Genomic DNA, 22,109 nt, shown 5'->3' on the forward strand with positions numbered 1-22,109 from the left:
AACAAAACAAGATAACAACCACAGTAAGTATAGTAAAATAAAAAAAAATTTTATATTTTTTTATTTTTCTATACTTACTGTGGTTATTATCTTGTTTTGTTTTTAGCCCTGAAGAAGAGTAGTAGAAACTCTAGCCGAAACGTCGGCACATTAAAATAAGTTAATCATACTTATTTGTGTTTTTCATTGACCGCACCCCCAACCATCTTCTCCTCATTTATCAGCCACGGTCAACTATCTCTCATAATTACATTATAAATAGTTATAAAATATTTTTAAGTTATTCCAAGCACCAAATAAAAAAATAATAGCTTGGACTTATTCTATTTTCAAAGGTAAAAAAAAAAATCAATTAATTAGTTATAATTACATACTATGACTATTAATACAAATTTTTATTTTATTATGGTTATCAATTTTTTTATTAGTGGATTCATTGTTAATTATTAAATATCAAATTGAGGAAAAAAATAGGACAACATTGTTAAAAGTTAAACTATGTAATGATATTTTATTTTACATTTTATTTGTAACCATTTTATTTTATACATATTTAGATATTTGCCACATTTTCGCAACATTTCCAATCGCCATTTTTGAACAATTTTTTCTATATACCAGTTCTATTATCAAGATTTTCATAAACACTACTCCTGCAATTATTAGTTATAAGTATAAGTAATTATTTGTTTAGGCTTTTTATCTTATTTTTAATTTCCAGTAAGGCTCATATATTGTCAATTTTTTCCTTTTATCGATGATTTTAACATATCTTACAATATTATTTTCATAATGATTATATTAATTATTAAAAAACTAATATAAAGTTATAATAAGAAATTCAAAAAAGTAATTATTATAACTTCCAAAAAAGTGTCATAATTTAACTTTTTTTTTTTTTAATTGAAAACTACAAAGATCCATTTATCCCAATTTATTATAATTTTTTTTAAGGTGAAGATAACAATAATAAAAATGTTACATTGTTTTGGCTATAAAGCTGTACTGGTTTATGACTTGTCTTATTTAATTTAACTGAGTCTATTTTTCAGTATACCTCCCTGTAAAGAAAAATATATATTTGGTCAAATATTGTATAGCCTTTATATCATAGGGATTTATTTTATCTTGAATTTCAGTTCTAACTTTGTTTGAAATATTATATTGGATTGTTTTGAGGATTTAAGCATTAAAAAAAAATGATTTATTCCTTTCTGCATTTCTAATCTTTATATGTAGAATTATGTGTTGTCTTATTCTGTGTCAGGAGGAATTAAAAGGATATCTTAGTAATTAATTAGCCAATGACAAATACTAAAGTTTGAAACAATTAAAAAATATTTTGTCTTTGATTAGGATTGCGTTTATATGAGTTCTACGACTTGAACACTGGCCCTTATTAAAATAAAAACTTATTTATAAACTTTTTAGTTTTCATCACTTTTAATAAATAATAAAACACCTATAACACACTCATTTCTTTTAAATGAATATAAAATCTTATTATAATTGATAATTATACAATTAAACTTGATTATTTTTTACTTAATTTAATTAGGATCATTATACTTTTTTTTTAATTTTTAATAATTATAATTGCCCAATTGTCAAAAACCTGAAAAAAAAATATATATATTTATTCTATTCTTGGATGTTCATTTGTTTGAGTTTATTTCATTATTAACTGATTTATTTATTTATTTCGAATAAATAAAATTAAACGTACTTCAAAGGAAGATTTTTTAATCATTCATCGCTACAGCTCTGTCAAAATACTTAAATGAGGATAAAACCTGTCTCAGATTAAAGAACAATCAATTGTATATTGATGTACTGAATTTAATCAAATGGTTAGAACCGTTTTTAGGAAAATCGATTCTATAAATTGGTACTTCATAATTTCAAGTAAAATTTTATTTTATTTTTTTTGATCTTTGCTAACTAAATATCAACTAATAGTGATATATTTTTCATATTACTTTGAGTATAATTCAGTACTAGCAAGTACTCAGAATTGAAGAAAATTATATATAAATATATATAAAAATTAAAAATATTTAAAAAAAGGAAAATGGTCAGGATGTGGCCAAAATGACTCAATTAGTAATTAAACCATTTATTATTTATTCTGAAATAATGTTTCAATCCCTAAAATTATTTTAATTATAAATTATCAAAAAACATATTTATAATCAATCCCTATAATTATTTTAATTAGCATTTAAAAATTAATAGACATCTTTAATGGTTTTTAAAAATAATTTTATATATAGTTTAAATTTATCACATAATATAGATTATCTAATCTATGAAGGTATGGATATGCTGAAATTATATGAAATCATTATTAAAATTAACATAATTATTTTTAATTAATAAAAGAAATAAAGTATTATTTTTATAAATTAATTCAAGTCCTGTTTGGTCACTATTGAAATAAATAAAGTTACATTTGAAATGAAAATAGTTACATTTGAAATATTATATTTCAAGATTTTAAGTCATTTATAACAAGTTATTTTCTTTATATTTAAATTCATAAATGTTACCATTATAATTAGATATCAAATTTTTTAAAATAATTCAACCAAGTTGACAATCTCCTAAAAAATATAACAATTTTGTCAGCTAACACTTATTCATTGTAACGAATCGACATGTTTGATGTATGATGATGTTACAAACTCAGAAGATCATATCATTAAATATTTTATTTATTTTTTAAAATTTATTTATTCAGATATTTACATCCAATATGGTCCAATGAAACAACATCTATACAGATAAAAAATATTAAATGAAAATAAAGTAAAATAAAAAATAATTGAAAGAATTTATGAAGTGAATAATAATGTTACGAATTTACAATTAATAAGTTATTATGGTATGGAGCAAACTTGGTTAAAAATAAGAATACAATATAAAATATAAAAAGGAATAAAAGATATAATAAATATCATATTATATTACATACAATAATATATGTAATATCTATCATTATATCTAATATAAAGAATACAAAAAAGAAAAAAGCATTAAAACTAAAGAGCAGGTAAAGGATAAAATTAAAGAAAATGGTATAATAATATGATAAAAATAAGGATCTAAGTATATCTTAATACATAAATTGATAGTTTTTACTAATTCTCAGATCTAAAATATAATTTTGAAGATGAAAAAGGTTAAACAAAAAGATTAAATATTAAATATATTTGAGAATTTTTATTTTATTATATATAATATAGTAGTCTCTTAATCTCAGGGCATGTTTTTCTAGGCAATAAGAACAGATATTTTTATAACACTTTTTATAAAACCGACACAGTGCTGGCCAATTCTTTTTTATATCTGTTTTATATTTCACAACATTTTTTAGATATTTTGTGATGTCAATCAACGGTCCTATATCACTTTTGAAATATTTATTTTATTTATAAAAAATAACTATTTACTCATAAAAGAGGATATTACAATATAATACTTCTGTTATAGTTTTCTTTGTGATTGATATATTCGTTATTTCTTCTGGTAAATTATTGAACAGAAATGGTACGATATAATTTGAAGTACGCTTCCCTTATCTGTTGTTATAGGGTGGTTCAATAAATTTAATTTTTTTTTCTTTTTTAAAATTCATAAATTTTAGATTTTCAGCTTTATTACTGCAACAAGTTTAAACAATGAGAGTGAATCTAATTCAAAAAAATTATAGGAAATCTATTTTTGATAAATAAAATAATTTATATTTATTTTTTAGAGTGCTACCAATGGGTAGTTTTGTCTACACGCCTGTAACAATCCATTTTAACTGAGATCAAATTTACTGAATGTATTATATAATATACTGTTGTAAATTTCAATAAAGATATTAAAAAATAAATATATTTATTTTATTTATTTATTTATTTTATAAATAAATTTATTTTTTTCATAAATTTTGAATTGTTACCCTTTTTTCAGACAGTATGTGTAAAGAGACCATTATCATAAAAAGTTTATAACTTAATATATGGATTAATATTTAGACAAAATTTTAATCACTTTGAATAATAAGAAAACAAAAAAAAAGTCAATACATCAAATAAATAAAGGAATATAATTTTTTAAATATTTTTATGCATTTAGAAGAAGTTTATTTTCTTTTTATATAACTTTTAAAATGTTTCTGTCTTATATCAAATATTTAAAAAATTTGTACCAAGTTGGATATTTCTTAATAAATATTATAATTTTATCAAATAAGAATTATTCTAAAACTATGAAAAATCTTTGAAAATGATAACTTTTTACCCTGCAACTTATTTGCTTTCCTGTAATCAGAAGAAATATATATATATATATTTTAAAATCTTGTGTAAATACTTGAAATAGACTATAATAACATTTTTTGAAGGTTAGGTTATGTCATTTATTATGCTAAATGAAATACTGATGTTATCAATCCTATCAAAGAACACTCTTTAAATTTCTATTAAATAAACATTTTCTTAAACCTGATTCTAATGGCAGCTTTATTGAAATGAAAATATATAACTTGAGATAAAAACTACTTTCTCTGATAAAATTACATTTGCAAATTGAGTAAAAATTATATATCTTCTTCCATTACTGTGATGAATAGATTTAACAAAATCTATGTCTAATTATCAAATAGGAATGATCCCATAACAACACCAATATACACAGACACTAGAACGCTTACATGGTAAATATTATTGGATGCCCCTCACATGTATTAATAATAATGTTTAAATATCATCTTGCTTTCTCCAAAGGCATACTAGTCCAAGAGCCTGAGAGTAGAAAAAAAAGTATACATTTTCTTGATATACCAATTGATTTGTCTCTTTCCGAAGAATAAGTAAAAAATTACTGATTATTAAATGATTTTTTATTCACTGAAAATTGAAAATAAACATAATAAGGATTTCTGTAAAATAGGTAAAAAAAATTGTTTTATGAAAAAGCAAATCATATTCATTTATTATAGCGTCGTCTGAAACCTTTAAATTTCATTTTCATTCGACTAGACATTTATGAACTTAATTTATTCAGAGGAATTTTTTTTGTCTCCAGGTGTTCACAATAACTTTGACTTTTATTCAATTCCTACGTTAATACAACTGTTAAAAACCTCAATGTTTGCTGTTTTTTCCACCATCTAGATTTATTGCCATTAAAATGGGGAAATATTGGTTTCAAAGAAAGAAAATCTTTTCAAACGTTTCATTTTATATCTGCGGTACTAATTTATTTAATTGTATCCTGTTTGTGCTCTTTGTTGCAGTTCATAGAACTCTAAACCACTCACAAGTTTCGTGTGGATTGGTTCAGTGGTATTGAAGTTATTTATATTTTTTTAATGCACATTTTTATTACAATATTATTTACTGCTATAAATTAAATCAATATACTAAGCAATTTATCAATTTGTTAATCCAATGTGTAAATAGCTAAATGTTTTCATTTATACTCAATTAATATATCTATATCCCTAAATCTAGCAATTGCAAAGCACTATCTATATAGAAAGCAAACTAATAAATAGTTTTTATTTTATTTTTTAGGAGCCCGAACCTACGAAACCTTGGATAGGTATCTACAATGCAACAAAAGAGCCTCCTCGATGCCTTCAAATTAACATTAAGATATTCAATATTTCTGAAACATTAGATAATCAAAATGAAGTTGTAGGTTCAGAGGACTGCTTGTATATCAATGTTTATACACCAAAGGTAGGTTAAACACACTATATTTCTATTAATTTATGAATTTCATATTTATTTCTACAATCTGCTTCTATGTTTTAGTTACCTAACGAAGGAGGAAATGAAAAACTTCTTGATGTGATAGCTTTCATTCACGGTGGTGGTTTTATTGCTCTCCATTCAACGTTTCACAATGCTGACTATCTCCTGGAAAAAGACCTTGTTCTAGTAACGTTCAATTATAGACTCGGCCCATTAGGTAAGGTAATGGCTACTGTAAAAATTTTTTGAAATTATACTTCATACTGGTTTTTATATCCAAGGTCTCCTTATAATTGTGATTTTAAGGGGAATTATTATTTAATTACTATTATTGCTTGTTTAAAACTTTCAAAAATCACCTAATAACATTCATTAACACATTTCCATCATAAGCAGATATAGTTTCACTTAGGCATTTATCACCAAAGTGCATATTATAACCATGCATATTGGGCATACAATCAGTGAATAGAGGTGATTGCAAATAGTTTTATATGTTTCCGATAGCAGTGAAGAGGTAATTATATCTAGAGAATGCAGACATTTTATTACCATCTTTTCTGATAGTAATCAAAGTGAAAGCGATATTGAGTGAGAAGAAAAAATGATAAACCTAAATTGCATAAATTTATATCTGTTGGTGGTTTAAATGAAAACATAATAAATTTTACTAGACAAAATGTTTACAATCCGTTTTTGACAAAGAAAATTCTTGAACATGTAACTAAAACTAATCGATTTGGTGAAAAGGACACAAGTTTTTAAAAAATTTCTGAAGAGAAAATGCAAGTTTATTTTTTACATATTATATTGATGTCTACAATGCAAAAACCTACACTGCAGAGTTATTGGAGTATAGGCAAGAGCATCGAAACACCATACTTCAAATAGGTTCATGGCAATTTCAAGAAAATTATACTTTGCTAATAATGAACATTCGCAGTGTGATAATCGCTAATGTAAAATTAAACATAATCAAGATAAGATTCATAGAAGTATTCTTGCCAAGCCGAGATATTTCCTTGGATGAGTCCTTGATGAAATATAGAAGCAGAATTTCTTATATTCAATTTAACAAAGCAAAGAGGGCCAGATTCAGAATAAAATATTACAAGCTATACAATTCTAGATAAAAATATTGTAATATGCTCTTTTTTAGTAAATAGTATATTTTGATGTATAAAGGGTTTTTAATATGTTTTATTTTATGTATCATTTTAATATTCATTTGTTTTGTTTATCCAAAAAGCAAGCTAACCAAGTTTCATTGTTTATAATAACTTCGTGATACAAAACAAAACCAAGATGGCGGTGCGTTGAATCAAGGCCACGTTGAGCAGATTCAAATATCATAAAAACTATTTTAACTCGTCCCCTCATAATTGAAAATATAGAAAATTAAAGGAAAAATAGAAATCAAGAAATAGTGCTAATGAATAATATTCAGAAAGTAAATCATTTGGAAAAATCCCTAACTGTTGTGCGACAATCGATGTTTATATGTAACCTCAAGGCAGGTTTTAGTTTTGGAGGGATCATGGTTTGTGTGGAGAGAGAAGAGAAAGGATGTCTTCAGGATGAGGAGGTCCTCATCAATTTCTGTCAAGAAGGAAGCCATTTTGGACGCTAAGACAAGAACAATAAGAAAAAAGAAGACACCAAGGATCAATGAAGGAAGATCGTGAACTTGGTTAGTTTTGTATGCATAAAAATAGATACATGTGTAAAATAGATTTTAATTTAATTAAGCGTAATTATAATAAGTGTCTGTTTTTCTGATTGCCTAGCAACTACACGCCCTGAGATAAAGAGTCTTTTTATATAATAAAATTATATTATCCATTAAGTATTAAAGTTCTTAATCAGAACCCAAATTAATCTTTTATATTAGAAAATAGTTTAAAAACGATTAAGATTCTTTTTATTTTATTTTTTAATATAAATAAATTCTTACAATATATACATGATTTTAGGATTTAATACATGATGTAGGAAAGGATAAGTGTAATAATAGGCTAGCTCACATGAAAATTGATCAAGATATGATGAAAGAAAGTAACTTGGCTGAATAATTAGACTACATTCCTCTTATTACCGTTAAGCTATAATGAAATAAAAATTCTTTATTTATACAATAATGCTTTTATTTTTCATATTTTGAAATATTTTCATTTAAATACAATAAAAAAAAAAAATTTGTTGATAAGAACGAATTTTTCACTTTCTTGTGTGGTACAAATTGGATAAAGTGCTTTTATTTACAAAAACTGAATTTTTTTATGTTTACATGAAAGAAATAATTTATGAGTTTCAAAAATAGAAGTATCTATCACATATATTTCCAGGTTTCCTGTCGACCGAAGACAGAATTGTGCCCGGAAACAATGGATTGAAGGACCAAGTCTTAGCCCTGAAATGGATTCAAGAAAATATTGCAGCATTTGGTGGCAATCCGAATAGTGTGACTATAGCTGGTATTTCAGCAGGTGGCGCTAGTTGTCATTTGCACTTACTATCTCCCCTGAGCAAAGGTTTTTTTTTTTTAATTTCATATAATAGTTCATTCATTGTATAAAAAATATATTTTCATATTGATCATAAATTATTAATTTGCTTTTAAGATTAATTTTGAAATTTATACAAACTTTTGTTGTTTTTTTTAACAATTTTTTTGTTATATCCAGGGAAGGCACAAGTGAAATAATATTCCAATATACATTTTTAAAAGAGTTAAAATAATATAATGCATTATGTATATTGTTACTAGCTGCTTCAAAAGAAATGTATCTGTCAAGCGGATGATCAAAATTTGGTTTATCAAGTATTTCTTAGTCATCTCTTTGGGATATTAAATGCCATCCAAAGATGCTACTTATAACATGAGCAGTATATAAGTAATAATAATAATGTAAGGTGTTGTCTGAAGACAAAAACAAAATTGAAAACTATTGGATAAAAAATTAAGGGTGTAGTAATGAATTAAGTATTTGGGATATGTTAAGGGAAGGTTTTGTTTGTTGGTTTTTACGTTTAGAGGCAAAGGTTTTAATTGGATAGTTGAACGCGGGGGCGGCTAAATAACATAAAACGTTCTTACTATAGTGAGAACAAACAACACAAGTACACACACAATGCTTAACAGCAACCTGCCTGAACGTTAACTGACTGAACGTTACAAACAGTACAATTGATATATTCACAGTTTGTCACAGGGTAAAATATATACAATAAAAAATAAATTTTTACATCTCACTTTAACAGGATATAGATCTTTTTGGAGACGAGGCGTGATGAGGATGTACAACTGGTCAAGACATGTTCATCCTCATCACCTGAGTTCATTTCTTCTAATATTCCGATTTATTCTAACATACAAGACATTCCTTCTTGTACTTTGACATCCTTTATCATCAATTATTCCCTTATTCACTGTTATGTTGTTACTCCCTCTTCTCTAGTTGTTTCTAATCCATTCAGTCAAATTTATCTTTCTCATTCTTCAAAACCTCTTACCCCAATTTCAAATCTCACCTAAATCCCTTTTTTCCATCTATAGTCAACTTTTCTTATAATGTATAACATCATATTTTCTTAATTATGAGAGATAGTTGACCGTGGATGACGAACGAGGAGAAGATGGTTGGAGAAGATAGCAAAGTATTATTGTTATACTTTGCTATCTTCTCCAACCATCTAAATAAAATTTATACATAGGTAATTGAAAAAGTAGGTAAAATAACATAATTAAGGAAATGAAATAAAAATGAAGTTATATAATGCAAAGAAGTATGAACATATTAGTTATTAATAATTTAAAAATTGAAATATGAAAAGAAAATGAAAATTGAGAGGAAGAAAATATATGTAACAATAATAGTTGGGTAAGAGGGGTAAATAGTAAAATAGTAAATAAGGGGTAAGAGTAAAATAAAGAAAGGGGAAAGAAAACAAAAGAAGAATAAAAACGAACCTGTTAGCTGGAAATAGGCGTTTGATTTTCCAGCTAACAGATTCGTTTTTATTCTTTTTTTGTTTTCTTTCCCCTTTCTTTATTTTACTCTTACCCCTTATTTACTATTTTACTATTTACCCCTCTTACCCAACTATTATTGTTACATATATTTTCTTCCTCTCAATTTTCATTTTCTTTTCATATTTCAATTTTTAAATTATTAATAACTAATATGTTCATACTTCTTTGCATTATATAACTTCATTTTTATTTCATTTCCTTAATTATGTTATTTTACCTACTTTTTCAATTACCTATGTATAAATTTTATTTCCCGCTCCTCTCATCACTTCATTTTATTAATTCTATTTTGTAAAATTATTCATTTTATGTGTAAAATTATTCTGTTTATACTTTCTTTTTTTATTTTTCTATACTTACTGTGGTTATTATCTTGTTCTGTTTTTAGCCCTGAAGAAGGATAGAAACTCTAGCCGAAACGTTGGCACAATAAAATAGGTTAATCCAACTTATTTGTGTTTATCATTGACCGCACCCCCAACCATTTTCTCCTCGATCATATTTTCTTGCTCAAATCCCCTTAGCATCATTTATAATTATCTACAATATTCTGTCATACGTGGAGGGAAATATTGGACTAGACTGAATACTATTGCGGCCTAATGACAAGTGTGGCTGAGCTTCCTTAACACCCATCAGAAGACTGATCAGACACCCCTTATCAATTCCATTCATGTAAACTCAAATCCTTTCAACTCCCTGAAGACTATTAATTAGTATTTGTTTTTTTTATAACCTTTGTTTAGCAGGTTTCTTTTTCATTTTGTATTTGCTATATATGTACTTTTGGTTGACTTACATTTAAAGAAATGACTTAAATATTTTTCAAAAATTTTGTTTTCAAGGTCTTTTCAAAGGTGCTATATGTATGAGTGGAGTGTCGTTAAGCCCATGGGTAATATCTAGGACTTCAAAGGAAAAAGCAGTTGTACTCGCAGACCAACTTGGCTGCCCTACAAATGACACCAAAGTGATGGTAAAATGTCTTCAGAAAAGACCTGCTGATCACATTGTTGCTCTTACTAAATATTTTTGGGTAAATATAGTTTTAAATTTAACCTAAATCATCAATTGAGTTTTTATAAAAATGTATATAGTTTCAGTTACTTTTAGTATGATAATAGTACTCTTTATCTTCTTCAATGTTCTTGATTAATAGTTAAATTTAAAGGAAACCGTTACCATAAATAGGCATTACTGTCCTCACACATTCTCACCTCGTCAGAAAACTGCCACCTCTAATGTGTTAATATTGTCAGTCCGTTCTCATATAAACATATTTTTGAAGAATGCCCTCACAAGTTACCAACAATAAACAGAATAGGACTGACGCCAAATTTATCTGAAGCTCTCACAGAGGAGGAAGTGAAGGTTACATTGGTGTTTAAATTTTTAAAAGCTCATCGCTTCCTTTCTAAATTATAACTTATCTTCAATTTTAATATTTTATTTGTATGTTATTATTTTTTTCTATTTATATTGGAATCATGTACAAGTATGCATGAGTGAGTGTATGTGGGTGTGTTTAGCTTTATTTTAACAATCCATAAGTTGATGACCAAAAGGTTTTACGCCTTTAAACAATAACAAATACAAACAAGAATTACATACATTAGCCAAGGATTGCCTTACTTTAGTGAGTATTCTACTTTTGATGTGGCCAAGCCTACTCTAGAAAATCTTTATGTCAAACTAGAAAATGTTATTTATACTGAGCGTTCTCCATCCACTCGCAAACAACGTTCCTACAAAATCGTTGATGCTTACTTGCAAGCTCTTAATCAATTAATCAACAACTATGAATTTTCTGCAGTCACAGCCAAGATAAAGACTGTGTGGGGGATGCCTTTATTAGTGGACTGACTTTGTCTACCATACTGCTATGTACTAGTGGCAGATTATATATCGGGATGCGAGGATAATCGCTGAAGGAAATTATCCGAAAATAAGTTAATTAATTGATTATAAATTGAGTCCTAAAAAACTATTATTATAATTGGATTCCTTTACAAAGGCTGTTTGTGTGTTTACCAGTTTACAGATTAAATACCTTTATATTTATAAAATGTTGTTACCATTAATTATATAGGATAATAAAGAGTGGTATATTGGGATATATAATAGTATATAAACTACATAAAGAACCTAAGTATTTATTTACAATTTGTTATTATGATTCAAATGATTCAGATAAAGGTTGCCATAAAATATAGATTATTACATGATTACTTATTAGTTAATTTATACTTATAGCTGCTGATGCCGTGGGATGTAGTGCCGTAGGTGTCTTCTGTTTCATAAGGGATGTCCAGGTCTCGTGGCCCTTCTCACGACTTCATCTGATCGAAGTGCATCCTCTAAGTCTGCCTCCTGACTGTGGTCCTTCCCCGTCTAAGCCTTCCTGTTGAGCGTGTCTGTCTGGCTCTTCTAGATTTCCTCCGTATTATTCTCCCACTTCCCTTTTTAGGGCGTTACCTTATTTTGAAATCTCTTCTCTCATTGGTCATCGATGTCCGAAGACTCCCGAGGCAGGCGTCCCCCTCCTCCTCCTGTGTAAAAAAAGTTTGACATGTCCAGGAAGGGCCTGCACCTGAAATTTGATTCTGGTCCCTCGTCACAGCCTATTTTGTGTTTTGACACTTAAAGGTTAGCCAATCTAATTTTCTTAGGGGCCTCTGGTAATGTGACAAACTTAATACAGATGTTTTCATATCCGGGGACGCTAAAAGCTTTGCAGAAGGATACCCTGACCAGGTATAGGGGCAGATGACGAAACACCTTAATAATACCCAGGATTGTCAAAAGACCAATACATAGCAATACGCTAGAGACGTTCGGAGAATAATATTCTTTTATTAGATGATGCATTCAATTTGTTACTTGAAATAGCGCATAAAATTTTCAAACCTATGATTTTCCTTCTCCTGACTTAAACCTTGATATCTATTCATGATCCTCTAGTATTACTGTCCTAGCTCCAGCAATCTTCTTCATCAGCATTAATTTTTAAGCCAATCTTAGGAGAAATGCATTTTTTGTGGTGGTACCTCAATCCACTTTCTGTCCAGCTAGAGAAATTGCTTGCAAGAATATTGACAAAACTGGCTATTTAAAGAAGGTTTGCAAATCTAAGTGCAGGTCATAAAGGGAAAAATGTACTTCTACCTCCACTGCTCTCATTGCAACTGTTTTATCCATAGCTTCTTCCTCCTGTTTGAGAAAGGCAGTTAAATTTGTAAAGTGAATGGAAAACTCTGCGATGGTTTGATTGATAGTGGAAGTTCTCTCAGCTCCATGAATTACAATGTGGTTCTGAAACAAAAGCTAAATTTTGTCCTACAAGAAGCAAAAGTTTGTTTTATTTTTTTTGTTTAAAGGCATAAAACATCACTGGTCATCAATGTCTTTATTTATTATTTAATTTTGCTTAAATTTATTTATTTATTTTTTTTTTTATGTTATATGTGAGCCCTTAAACCTTTTGATTTTAAAAACTGAAATACTAATTTTATTGTTTTATCATAGTCTTTAAGAGTTTTTAAAATATCTTGATTTAATCCTAAGCTATTGAGGTGGGATGTGAAATATGGGCATTCCTATAACATGTGCCTAATCGTCAAATTTTTGTAACAATATCATTTTGTAGGCGTTTCTTTTGAGATAAGATAGGAGTGAGTGAGTCTCGTGTGACCTCTCTATGGCATTTATGGCTGGAGGTACCCCAAGACTTGACATCCTTATGATAATTTTTAGTTTACTCTTTCCGCTTTCATTCCACAAAAATCGCCATCATCTTTGATTTCCTTTTTTAGGGGTTTGCTCACTTCTGATGGAGTTAAAATTGCTTTACCCCATACCAGGAGCACGAGTGCTTCTCTTGCAGCTCAATCGGCCAGTTCATTTCCTGCAATTCCTACATGACTTGAAACCCATATCAATATACACTCAGATTTTATAGATTGTTTAGATCGAAATAGATGCAGAAAATTTTCAGATGCTCCGTCTATCTAAGCTTTTTAACAAGTCTGTAATTATTGTTATGTTGCATTTAGTTTGGCAGTAAAAAGTTTTCATGGCTTATACTTCTTTCACTTCCATGATTATTGGTAGTTGTTCTGTAAATATCCAAATAAACAACTAGACTTATACCAACATAACTTTCTAATGAAAAACTATGTTTTGATATAATTTTGGGCCATGATGTACAAAAATTCCGTTGAAAACCAAGGAACCACTGGAGATTTGTAGCTCTTCCTTCACTACTCTAGCTATAGTATCCATGTTCTATCAGCAGGATGAATGCTAGTTGTCACTAAATCAAGCCAACACTCTTCTTCATAATCTGAAGATCTTGAATTCATTCAAGCTGAAACGGACTGTATGCTGCAAGAAGGCATAAATGGACTCAGCCAATCAACTTGCAAAGTAAAATCACTTGTTATATACAATAATAAATGTAAGAGTTGGAATTCTTAGGCAAACATTTATTTACATAAAAATAAAAATCAGATATAAATTATACATACAAGATTGAAATACTATGGTTTTCTTATATTTATTGAGGGTGTTATTGCATGTTATTATTATCAGGAATAATCCGTGTTATATATGTAGATTATATGTATTATGTGTTATATATGTACTAAATTAAGTAAAATCTTCCTTAGCTATCTTTTCAATAGATTTTGTTTTTCACTTTCTTTTATATCTTGCACGAGAACTAACACTAATCCATAGCAACACCATTTCTCTAATCATAAATATAAAACATAATAAGTGGACTCACTGTAATTGTCTCTCCAAAGCTGGGCTTCACCTTCAAGTGAATAACTGGAACTGTCTTGAGAACCTTCCGTCTTCTTCCAATGTTGAGCTAACAGTTCTTTTCCTGCTCTTCAGGTTCTTTATCTTTCCACTCTCACTTCCACAGCCTCCTTGGCTTCTTGGCTCACTTTACCATCATATATTAGATAATTTATGTAACTACCATTATATATGTAACTACCAATAACATATGTAAATACCAATATATGTAACTACTGCAGAGCAGCAATCATAAAAAGGGAATGATGATCGGTTACTCCGAAACTATAAGCCATTTCACTCTCCTGGATACTTACTCATTTTCATGTATTGAGACTATAGTATAGAAGATTTTCCAATATTCATTGTTTTCCATCTTATATCATGAATATGATATAATTTACAAACTAGGGAATCGGAATATTGCTCCAAATGCATTGTTGAGTTTCTATGCCCAAAGGATCAGTTCAATGTAGTAACACTGCAGTAGCCAACATTATACCAAACATTTTCATTACACCTTTTTTACTGTTTATGTGCTAAATGTCAAACTTTATAAAATATTATTTATAAAATTTTTTCAGTTCACGAAAGCATCGTCGATTCCTTTTTCACCAGTTGTCGAACCTCCTGGTCCTAATGCTTTTATTTCAAAAGAGCCAGAAGACATTTTGCTGGAAAAAGGTGCTTCTGACGTTCCATTACTTTTAACGTATGTTCCAGATGAGGGGTTGCTCTTTGGAGCAAGTATGTATATTTTTTTGGCAGTATGTAGAACTAATTGTCTTGAAAACTGAAACATATTTAATATACTATAATAATAGGAATAATATAGTAATATTTCTCATTGCAATATTAAAAACATTTTTTCTTATCTATCTCTATTGATGAAATATTTACTTATTCCAATTCACAAAAGAAGCCGAGGAAGAATTTTAATAACTATTGAGGAATCTCATTCCCTCCTCATGTTATAAAATATTTACATTAATAAATTGATAAGAAAATAAAGGTCAGAGGGAATTAATAAAATTAAGGTGGGAAATTCTTGTTATTTTTCTATTTCAAAAATTTCTTAGCTCACACCTTCCTTCGAGAAACTTAAAAGTTATAATTTAAAAAATTATTATCATTTCTTTGCGGATGCGAAACGTGGCCTCTTACACTAAGGTAAAAACAGCACCATAAGGTTTTTTTAAATAATGTATCAAGTAAAATATTCGGATCAATAAAGGATGGGTTAACCAGAGAATTCATAAGATTACACAATGCTGAATTGAGGCAACTGCACCCAGTAAATATAATTAAGGTTATAGCATTGCAGTGAATAAGATGGACATGTAAAGTTGTAGGGCATTGGTAACAAACGGATCCCTAAATCATTTACAAACACTGAACCAAAGGGTGTTAGTATGTCGGGTATTTATGTCCCAAATGTCCTAGGGGTAGACTGAAGTATAGGGGGAAGGATTGCATCAAGACTGATGATCTGATAAATCTTGGTTTGGATGGGTGTCGCTGGATAGGTTTATGGAGGCAGCGATTGGCTGTACCAATTTTGAACCCTCAGGTTCACTAAGCCTTAATTATTTTTACTATAAAGTAAACAAATTTTAGAAATATAAAAATAACATATACAATTTAGTAACATTGGGTTTTTATGACTAGGTAGACAAACCACCAACAACCATTTTACTGTTTTTTATATTAGCAATTTATTGGTATTGTTTAAAAGGAAAAAAAATCCAGGCCTAACAAGAATAATTTCTATTATTTTTTTTCATCTATCTTGCAGGATTTCTTGGTAAACCAGAAACCTGGGATCAGGCAGTGTCGTTTCTTGCATCATTTGGTTATTCAGTTCCACCAGAAAAGTCTTCAGAAATAAGTAAGAAAATAAAAGAACATTACAAAATTGATAACAGCACTCAGGGAGGTTTTAATCTTCTTAAGGTGAGTAAAGCAATAACATATTTAAAAACACACATCTTAACTTATATCTCAATATTATATCTTAATTATTATCATGGTTATATGTATATACTAACCATATACAACTGCATTGTTGATTTGAGTAACCCCATAAGTCATAGAGACTAGAATTTTCTGAGGACGAGAGGTGTACCTTTGTATCAGATCAATTCTATGCACCTAACAAAATATTTTGATCTAAAATAACATAGCTTAAATAACTCAATACAAAACATAACTCAATATAATTTATTTTTCAATTAAGGACATGATAATAAAGGCACAGGCACCTCTTGTATTTACATGTAATAGGAAGAAGGAAGGATAATTAACACCAGCTGTTATTTTCTTTTACATATTATATATGTATTTATATAAAACAGTAGATGTTGAATACTTCTGTATCAAAGCTTACTTATCTTTTCTTATATCAACATTATTATTTTTTTTAAATTATATAATCTATAAATGAAAGGATCAGGGCATGCCGCCTAAGATAGTACGGACATATAAGGATAACGTTGGCTGAACCAATAGGGTTCCACTGCAAAGGAGAGGACACAGACAGACAGAGAGAGTCCTACAGGAAAAGGCTGTAAATTACATTACCTTATCACTTTACTGTTTCCTTCCAGTACTTTTTTCAAAACTTCAAGTTCACATATCTCATATTTCCAAAACAGAACGTTATAAATAAAAATAATATTAGTTTTTAATGAAAAACTTCATTCAAAACGTTATAACATTAGATTATAATTAAAATTATGTCATTATAATGTATACACTTTCATAGGATAACCACCAATTAAGATTGGGACCGAGGAAAAAGAGCATAGTCATTAAATTATAACAAAGTTATAACTATATATTGATTTACAATTGTAAATGTAATGATAATCCTTTTGCAGATGTATGGAGATTCAGCATTCTTGTTGGGGATCGGAAAGGCTGCTAAACTGCATGCGTCCCTCTACAGTTCTCCCGTCTACGTGTATCAGTTCTCTTATAGGGGTCAACTCTCTCACTCTAAGACATTCTCTGATGAGAACCTGGGTAAGTACGAAGTATCTTAACATCTTCAATATATGTTCTAGTAAATAGATGCATCAGAAATATGTTGTTTCTTAATATTGCTTATTTATTATGTATGAATTTAATTTGATTTTCATCAACTTTTACAATTGGGCCGCCCATAGCTCAGTGGTTAAGACACAGTCTTACCAATATAATGCCTATTGGCGGTGCCGGTTCGAATCCGGCCTGGGACGTTGACTTTTTTCATTGAGCAGCAGTCCCACAAAACGAAGAACTTTGACCCCCAACCATGGTTAGGCAGTATAGGACTCCAATGGGAGTCTTGGCTGAAAAAAAAACAAAAACAAAAACTTTTACAATTGATTTATTAGAACTAAACTTAAAATAATCCTGTAGTTGCATATGATGCATAAGCTACATGTCATCTATTAGGTGCTTTTAGTGTTTGGTCTGATTACAACCTTGATATTGTTTAAATATTATATAAATTAATTTAAATCATTAAAATTCCAAAATATATATGTATTTCACAAATATTGCCTGAAAAAATAAAACAATGTGCAAAACTTTTGACATTAGGAAATCTCGATCTTAAGTCTAAAGTCTCCTAACTACAGTGTAAAACATATGTAGCTAATAGGTTTTGTTATTAGTGTCGCATAATTTAATATTGTAATATTCTTAATTTATTTTAAATAAATGTAAGGGAATTTATTAATTTTTATTTATTCTCATTTTTATTTATTCTCTAAGGTTCAAATGAAAAGCTTTAATATTAAATAGATATGAGAATTTTATTTTAAATTTTATAACATTATTGACTCATAATCTCAGGACAGATTTTCCAGACAATTAGAACAAAGACACTTAAATAAATTAATGGCTATTTTTACAAATAGAATCAAATTTTATGTTGTGCAACACTAACCAATTATATGCTGTGCAACTCTAACCAGTTATATGTTGTGCAACTCTAACCAATTATATAACCTTCTTTGATGAATGATGGTTCTCAATGTCTTCTATCTCAAAAACAACCACTGTCTGTAAACCAAGTATTGGTCCTCTTCTCTTTTTAGCACACATCCAATCTCTCAGCGATCCAAACAAAGAGTCACTTATTCTTCTTGAATGATTCTTGATGTCTTCTTTTTCTTTAGATATCTACCACTCACTGTGGACAAACAGTCGTCCACACCACCTCTTCCTGGAGACATCCTAGTTTCCCGGATCCAATTCACCTGCCATTCAAATAACCAGTGCTCCAAACAAAGAGTCCCCTGACTAGATGTTCGATGCAAACATTGATTCCAGCACAACAGTTTTGAGCTTTTACTTATGATTTTCTTTATGAATATTATTCTTTAACACTTATTATCGACTTCTATTTTTCTTAAGTCTACTGTAATTACAATCATGATAGGAAGATAAATAAAATTGAAAATATTTGAATCTGCTCAACGTGGCAGCAAATCTACCAACTTCGAAACGGCGCCATCTTGAAGCTCTGAAGGATGTCTTTTGTGACCCCATATCTTACTGATGAAAATTGGTTTGCTTGCTTTTTGGTTCAATACAACAAATAAACAATACTGAAACGATACATAAAATAAAACATACTAAAAACCATTTATATATAAAAAATAACATAAAAAAAAAAAAAAAAATAGGATATTACAATATATTGTTGGAAGATAGTCTGTGGGTGGTCAAGAAAGTTACAAAATAGTAAGAAATAAATTATTTATTGGTAACCATGGTATCGTCCCACTTTGCTGGGCATAATGATGGGAATAAAAGAGGAACATAGTAAGCTAAAAAAAAAATGTAAATATAAATAAATAGAATACTAATAAATAACAAGTACAGAAATGAGTAATAGAATTGTTACATTAGTAATTCTATACTTATACCATATAGAATACAAAGTATATAAATTCTATGTACCTTTATTGACTGTCACCCAGATTATCTTCGTACAATCCTACATAAGTTCAACAATGAATGAACTGTTTATTTATAAAAAAAAAAAAAAAATACAAAAAATTGATTTATTCATACAATTAAGAACACATGGACAATAGAAAAAATATCTGTCTGTTGAAGCCTGTGTACAATTTTAGCTACAACACATAAATAACCAAACATTAAAAATTTTATATATGTATGTATAGTTGACCGTAAAAATTGATATATAGGGAGATGGTCAGGGTTGCGGTCAAAGGAGAAATAAAAATAGTTTACAACTATTTATTTTCCAACGTTTCGCCCCACTTTGCAGGGCTTCATCAGGGCTAAAAAGATACAAAATGAAACTATGTTAAGATAAAATGATAGAAATAAAAATACGAAGATATAATGAAAAGAATAAAAAAAAGTAACAAAGGCATGAGCAATAGTTTCATACAAAAATACGTAAAATATAAAGCTAAAAAAGTACAGGAGATGTATATAAAACAAAAAACAATACGGGAAACAAAAAAAAAAAAAAAAAAAAAAAAAAAAAAAAAAAAAAAAAAAAAAAAAAAAAAAAAAAAAAAAAAAAAAAAAGTATGAAGAGTGGGGCGAAACGTTGGAAAATAAATAGTTGTAAACTATTTTTATTTCTCCTTTGACCGCAACCCTGACCATCTCCCTATATATTAAAAATTTTAGCTACAGTTATATATTGTTTCAAGATTATTTCATTATTTTATTTTATTCCATTATTTCAAGTGATATATTGTTTTAATTACAGGTATAATTGTGCCCTTATTTATATTTCTGTTTTCATCCATAGGTATTATACATTGTGATGATGTTATTTATATAGCGGGTTCAGCATTAACTGGAAGATTTTCATCCGAGTCCGATACCCAGGTTGCTATAACTATGGTAGACATTTGGGCTTCTTTTGCCGCCAATGGGTTAGTGAATATATTTAACAATAAGATTTTAAAAAGTTTTTAATTTTTCGATAATAAATTTGCATTTATAATCCTTTAATATATATTGTAGGTCATTAGGAAGCGATTTTGAATCAGTGAGCAGTCATCTACCTCAGCTTGTTTATACGGATATTGAGGGGCCAAGATATTTAAAAAAAGTGATTGTCGACGGTATCGGGGAAGAGGCTTTCTGGGATTCTCTGAAGGCATCAGCAAATAACCATGAAGAATTATAAAAAAAAAAACTGTTTCATGTGAATATTAGGACTGGATATGTTGAAAAATTAATATTTCTTAATTCTGGATTGTCTACAGTTTAAACTCATGTTGGAAACAACCTATTGCTGATCGTTGAAGGAATCTAGATGGTAATGGTTTGGAATTAGAAATAAAACACAGTAATTAATTTCTTATACAAATTGGCTTGGTCAGGGTAAAGTAAACATTTCATATTTATGATTTTCCGCTTAAACTATGGGTTTCCTTAACCCAAATTTCTTATGACTTGCTTCCAGATTACTCAGAAAGGTAAGGTCCATCTTAATTCTTGGCAGGTGTCCTCTTTATGCATTAATTAACATAATTACTTTAATAAACATGATACAGAAATAGTTAATTATGGAATTAAGATAGAAGAAGAATAATTATTGTGAATGTTCTTTCAGGGAGGAAATAAAAGTAAAACAAAATACATAAATATATTGTAAATGTATAGACAATAAAGAAAGTTGAAATATATAATAATATATAAAGTTGAAGATTTTTTTTAATGTGCTAATTTCAGGAAATATCAGTCTGATTTAAAAATTATTTTTCCAATAGACTCAAGCTTTATAAAATCATGCTTTGATCCATCGGAATGTAGCAGTAATCATGTAAAAACATTTCATAGATGCATCAATTATCGTTATCATGATAACTTTATACCCATAGAAACTAATACACTATGCAAACATTTTAATAAATTCTAAATTATTGTGTGAATAATGCAATAACAAACCTCAAGTGTGCTCCAGCACTTTTGACCTTAAACAAGTAAGTGCAGCCCTACTCACTACTACAAAGTCTCCATAAAATTTACTGCTGCTACAGTAAAAGGAGAAAGATCTTAACATTATACATTTATATGTATATATTTTTAATTTATAGTTTGTTCAGATCACAAGCAATCCTGAAAATAAAATAAAAAATATAAGAAGAAGATCAGGGTTGTGGTCAAAAAAAGAGCAAATAGTTTATAACTATTTAAGGTCCAACGTTTCGCCCCACTTTGCAGGGTTTTATCAGGACTAAAAAGATACAAAAAAAAAACTAAGAACATTACAACAATAAGGTAGTAAAACTAAAGTGATAAGAAATTACATATAAATAAAAGGAAGGAAGACATAAAATAATATTAATATAAAATAAACCTGATTAAACAATGATAAAAATAAAAAAATAAGTAACAATGTTAAGAATAATAATTTTGAAAAATACGTAAAATATACAGTTAAAAAAGTACAGGAGACATATTGCTATGTATTGACAATCCGGGGTATTATTAAGGTGTTTCGTCATCTGCCCCTATACCTGGTCAGGGTATCCTTC

General features: G+C 28.4%; 1 protein-coding gene across 1 annotated transcript in view; it reads left to right on the forward strand.

Moving 5' to 3' along the window:
* Window positions 1-21,277, forward strand: part of LOC106678785 (carboxylic ester hydrolase) — a 22,508-nt gene extending 1,231 nt beyond the window's left edge. The window contains exons 2-10 of the mRNA XM_014417535.2: window positions 5,568-5,735; window positions 5,811-5,967; window positions 8,096-8,281; window positions 10,629-10,819; window positions 15,171-15,333; window positions 16,382-16,539; window positions 17,466-17,610; window positions 20,372-20,498; window positions 20,590-21,277. Of these exons, the coding sequence (XP_014273021.1) occupies window positions 5,568-5,735; window positions 5,811-5,967; window positions 8,096-8,281; window positions 10,629-10,819; window positions 15,171-15,333; window positions 16,382-16,539; window positions 17,466-17,610; window positions 20,372-20,498; window positions 20,590-20,755 (1,461 nt within the window). The 3' untranslated portion in view covers window positions 20,756-21,277. The remainder of the gene's footprint in view (window positions 1-5,567; window positions 5,736-5,810; window positions 5,968-8,095; window positions 8,282-10,628; window positions 10,820-15,170; window positions 15,334-16,381; window positions 16,540-17,465; window positions 17,611-20,371; window positions 20,499-20,589) is intronic.
* Window positions 21,278-22,109: the final 832 nt, after the last annotated feature.

The sequence above is a fragment of the Halyomorpha halys genome, unplaced genomic scaffold (genome assembly GCF_000696795.3).
Source record: "Halyomorpha halys isolate HHAL.00 unplaced genomic scaffold, Hhal_1.1 Scaffold159.1, whole genome shotgun sequence".
Lineage (NCBI taxonomy): Eukaryota > Metazoa > Arthropoda > Insecta > Hemiptera > Pentatomidae > Halyomorpha > Halyomorpha halys.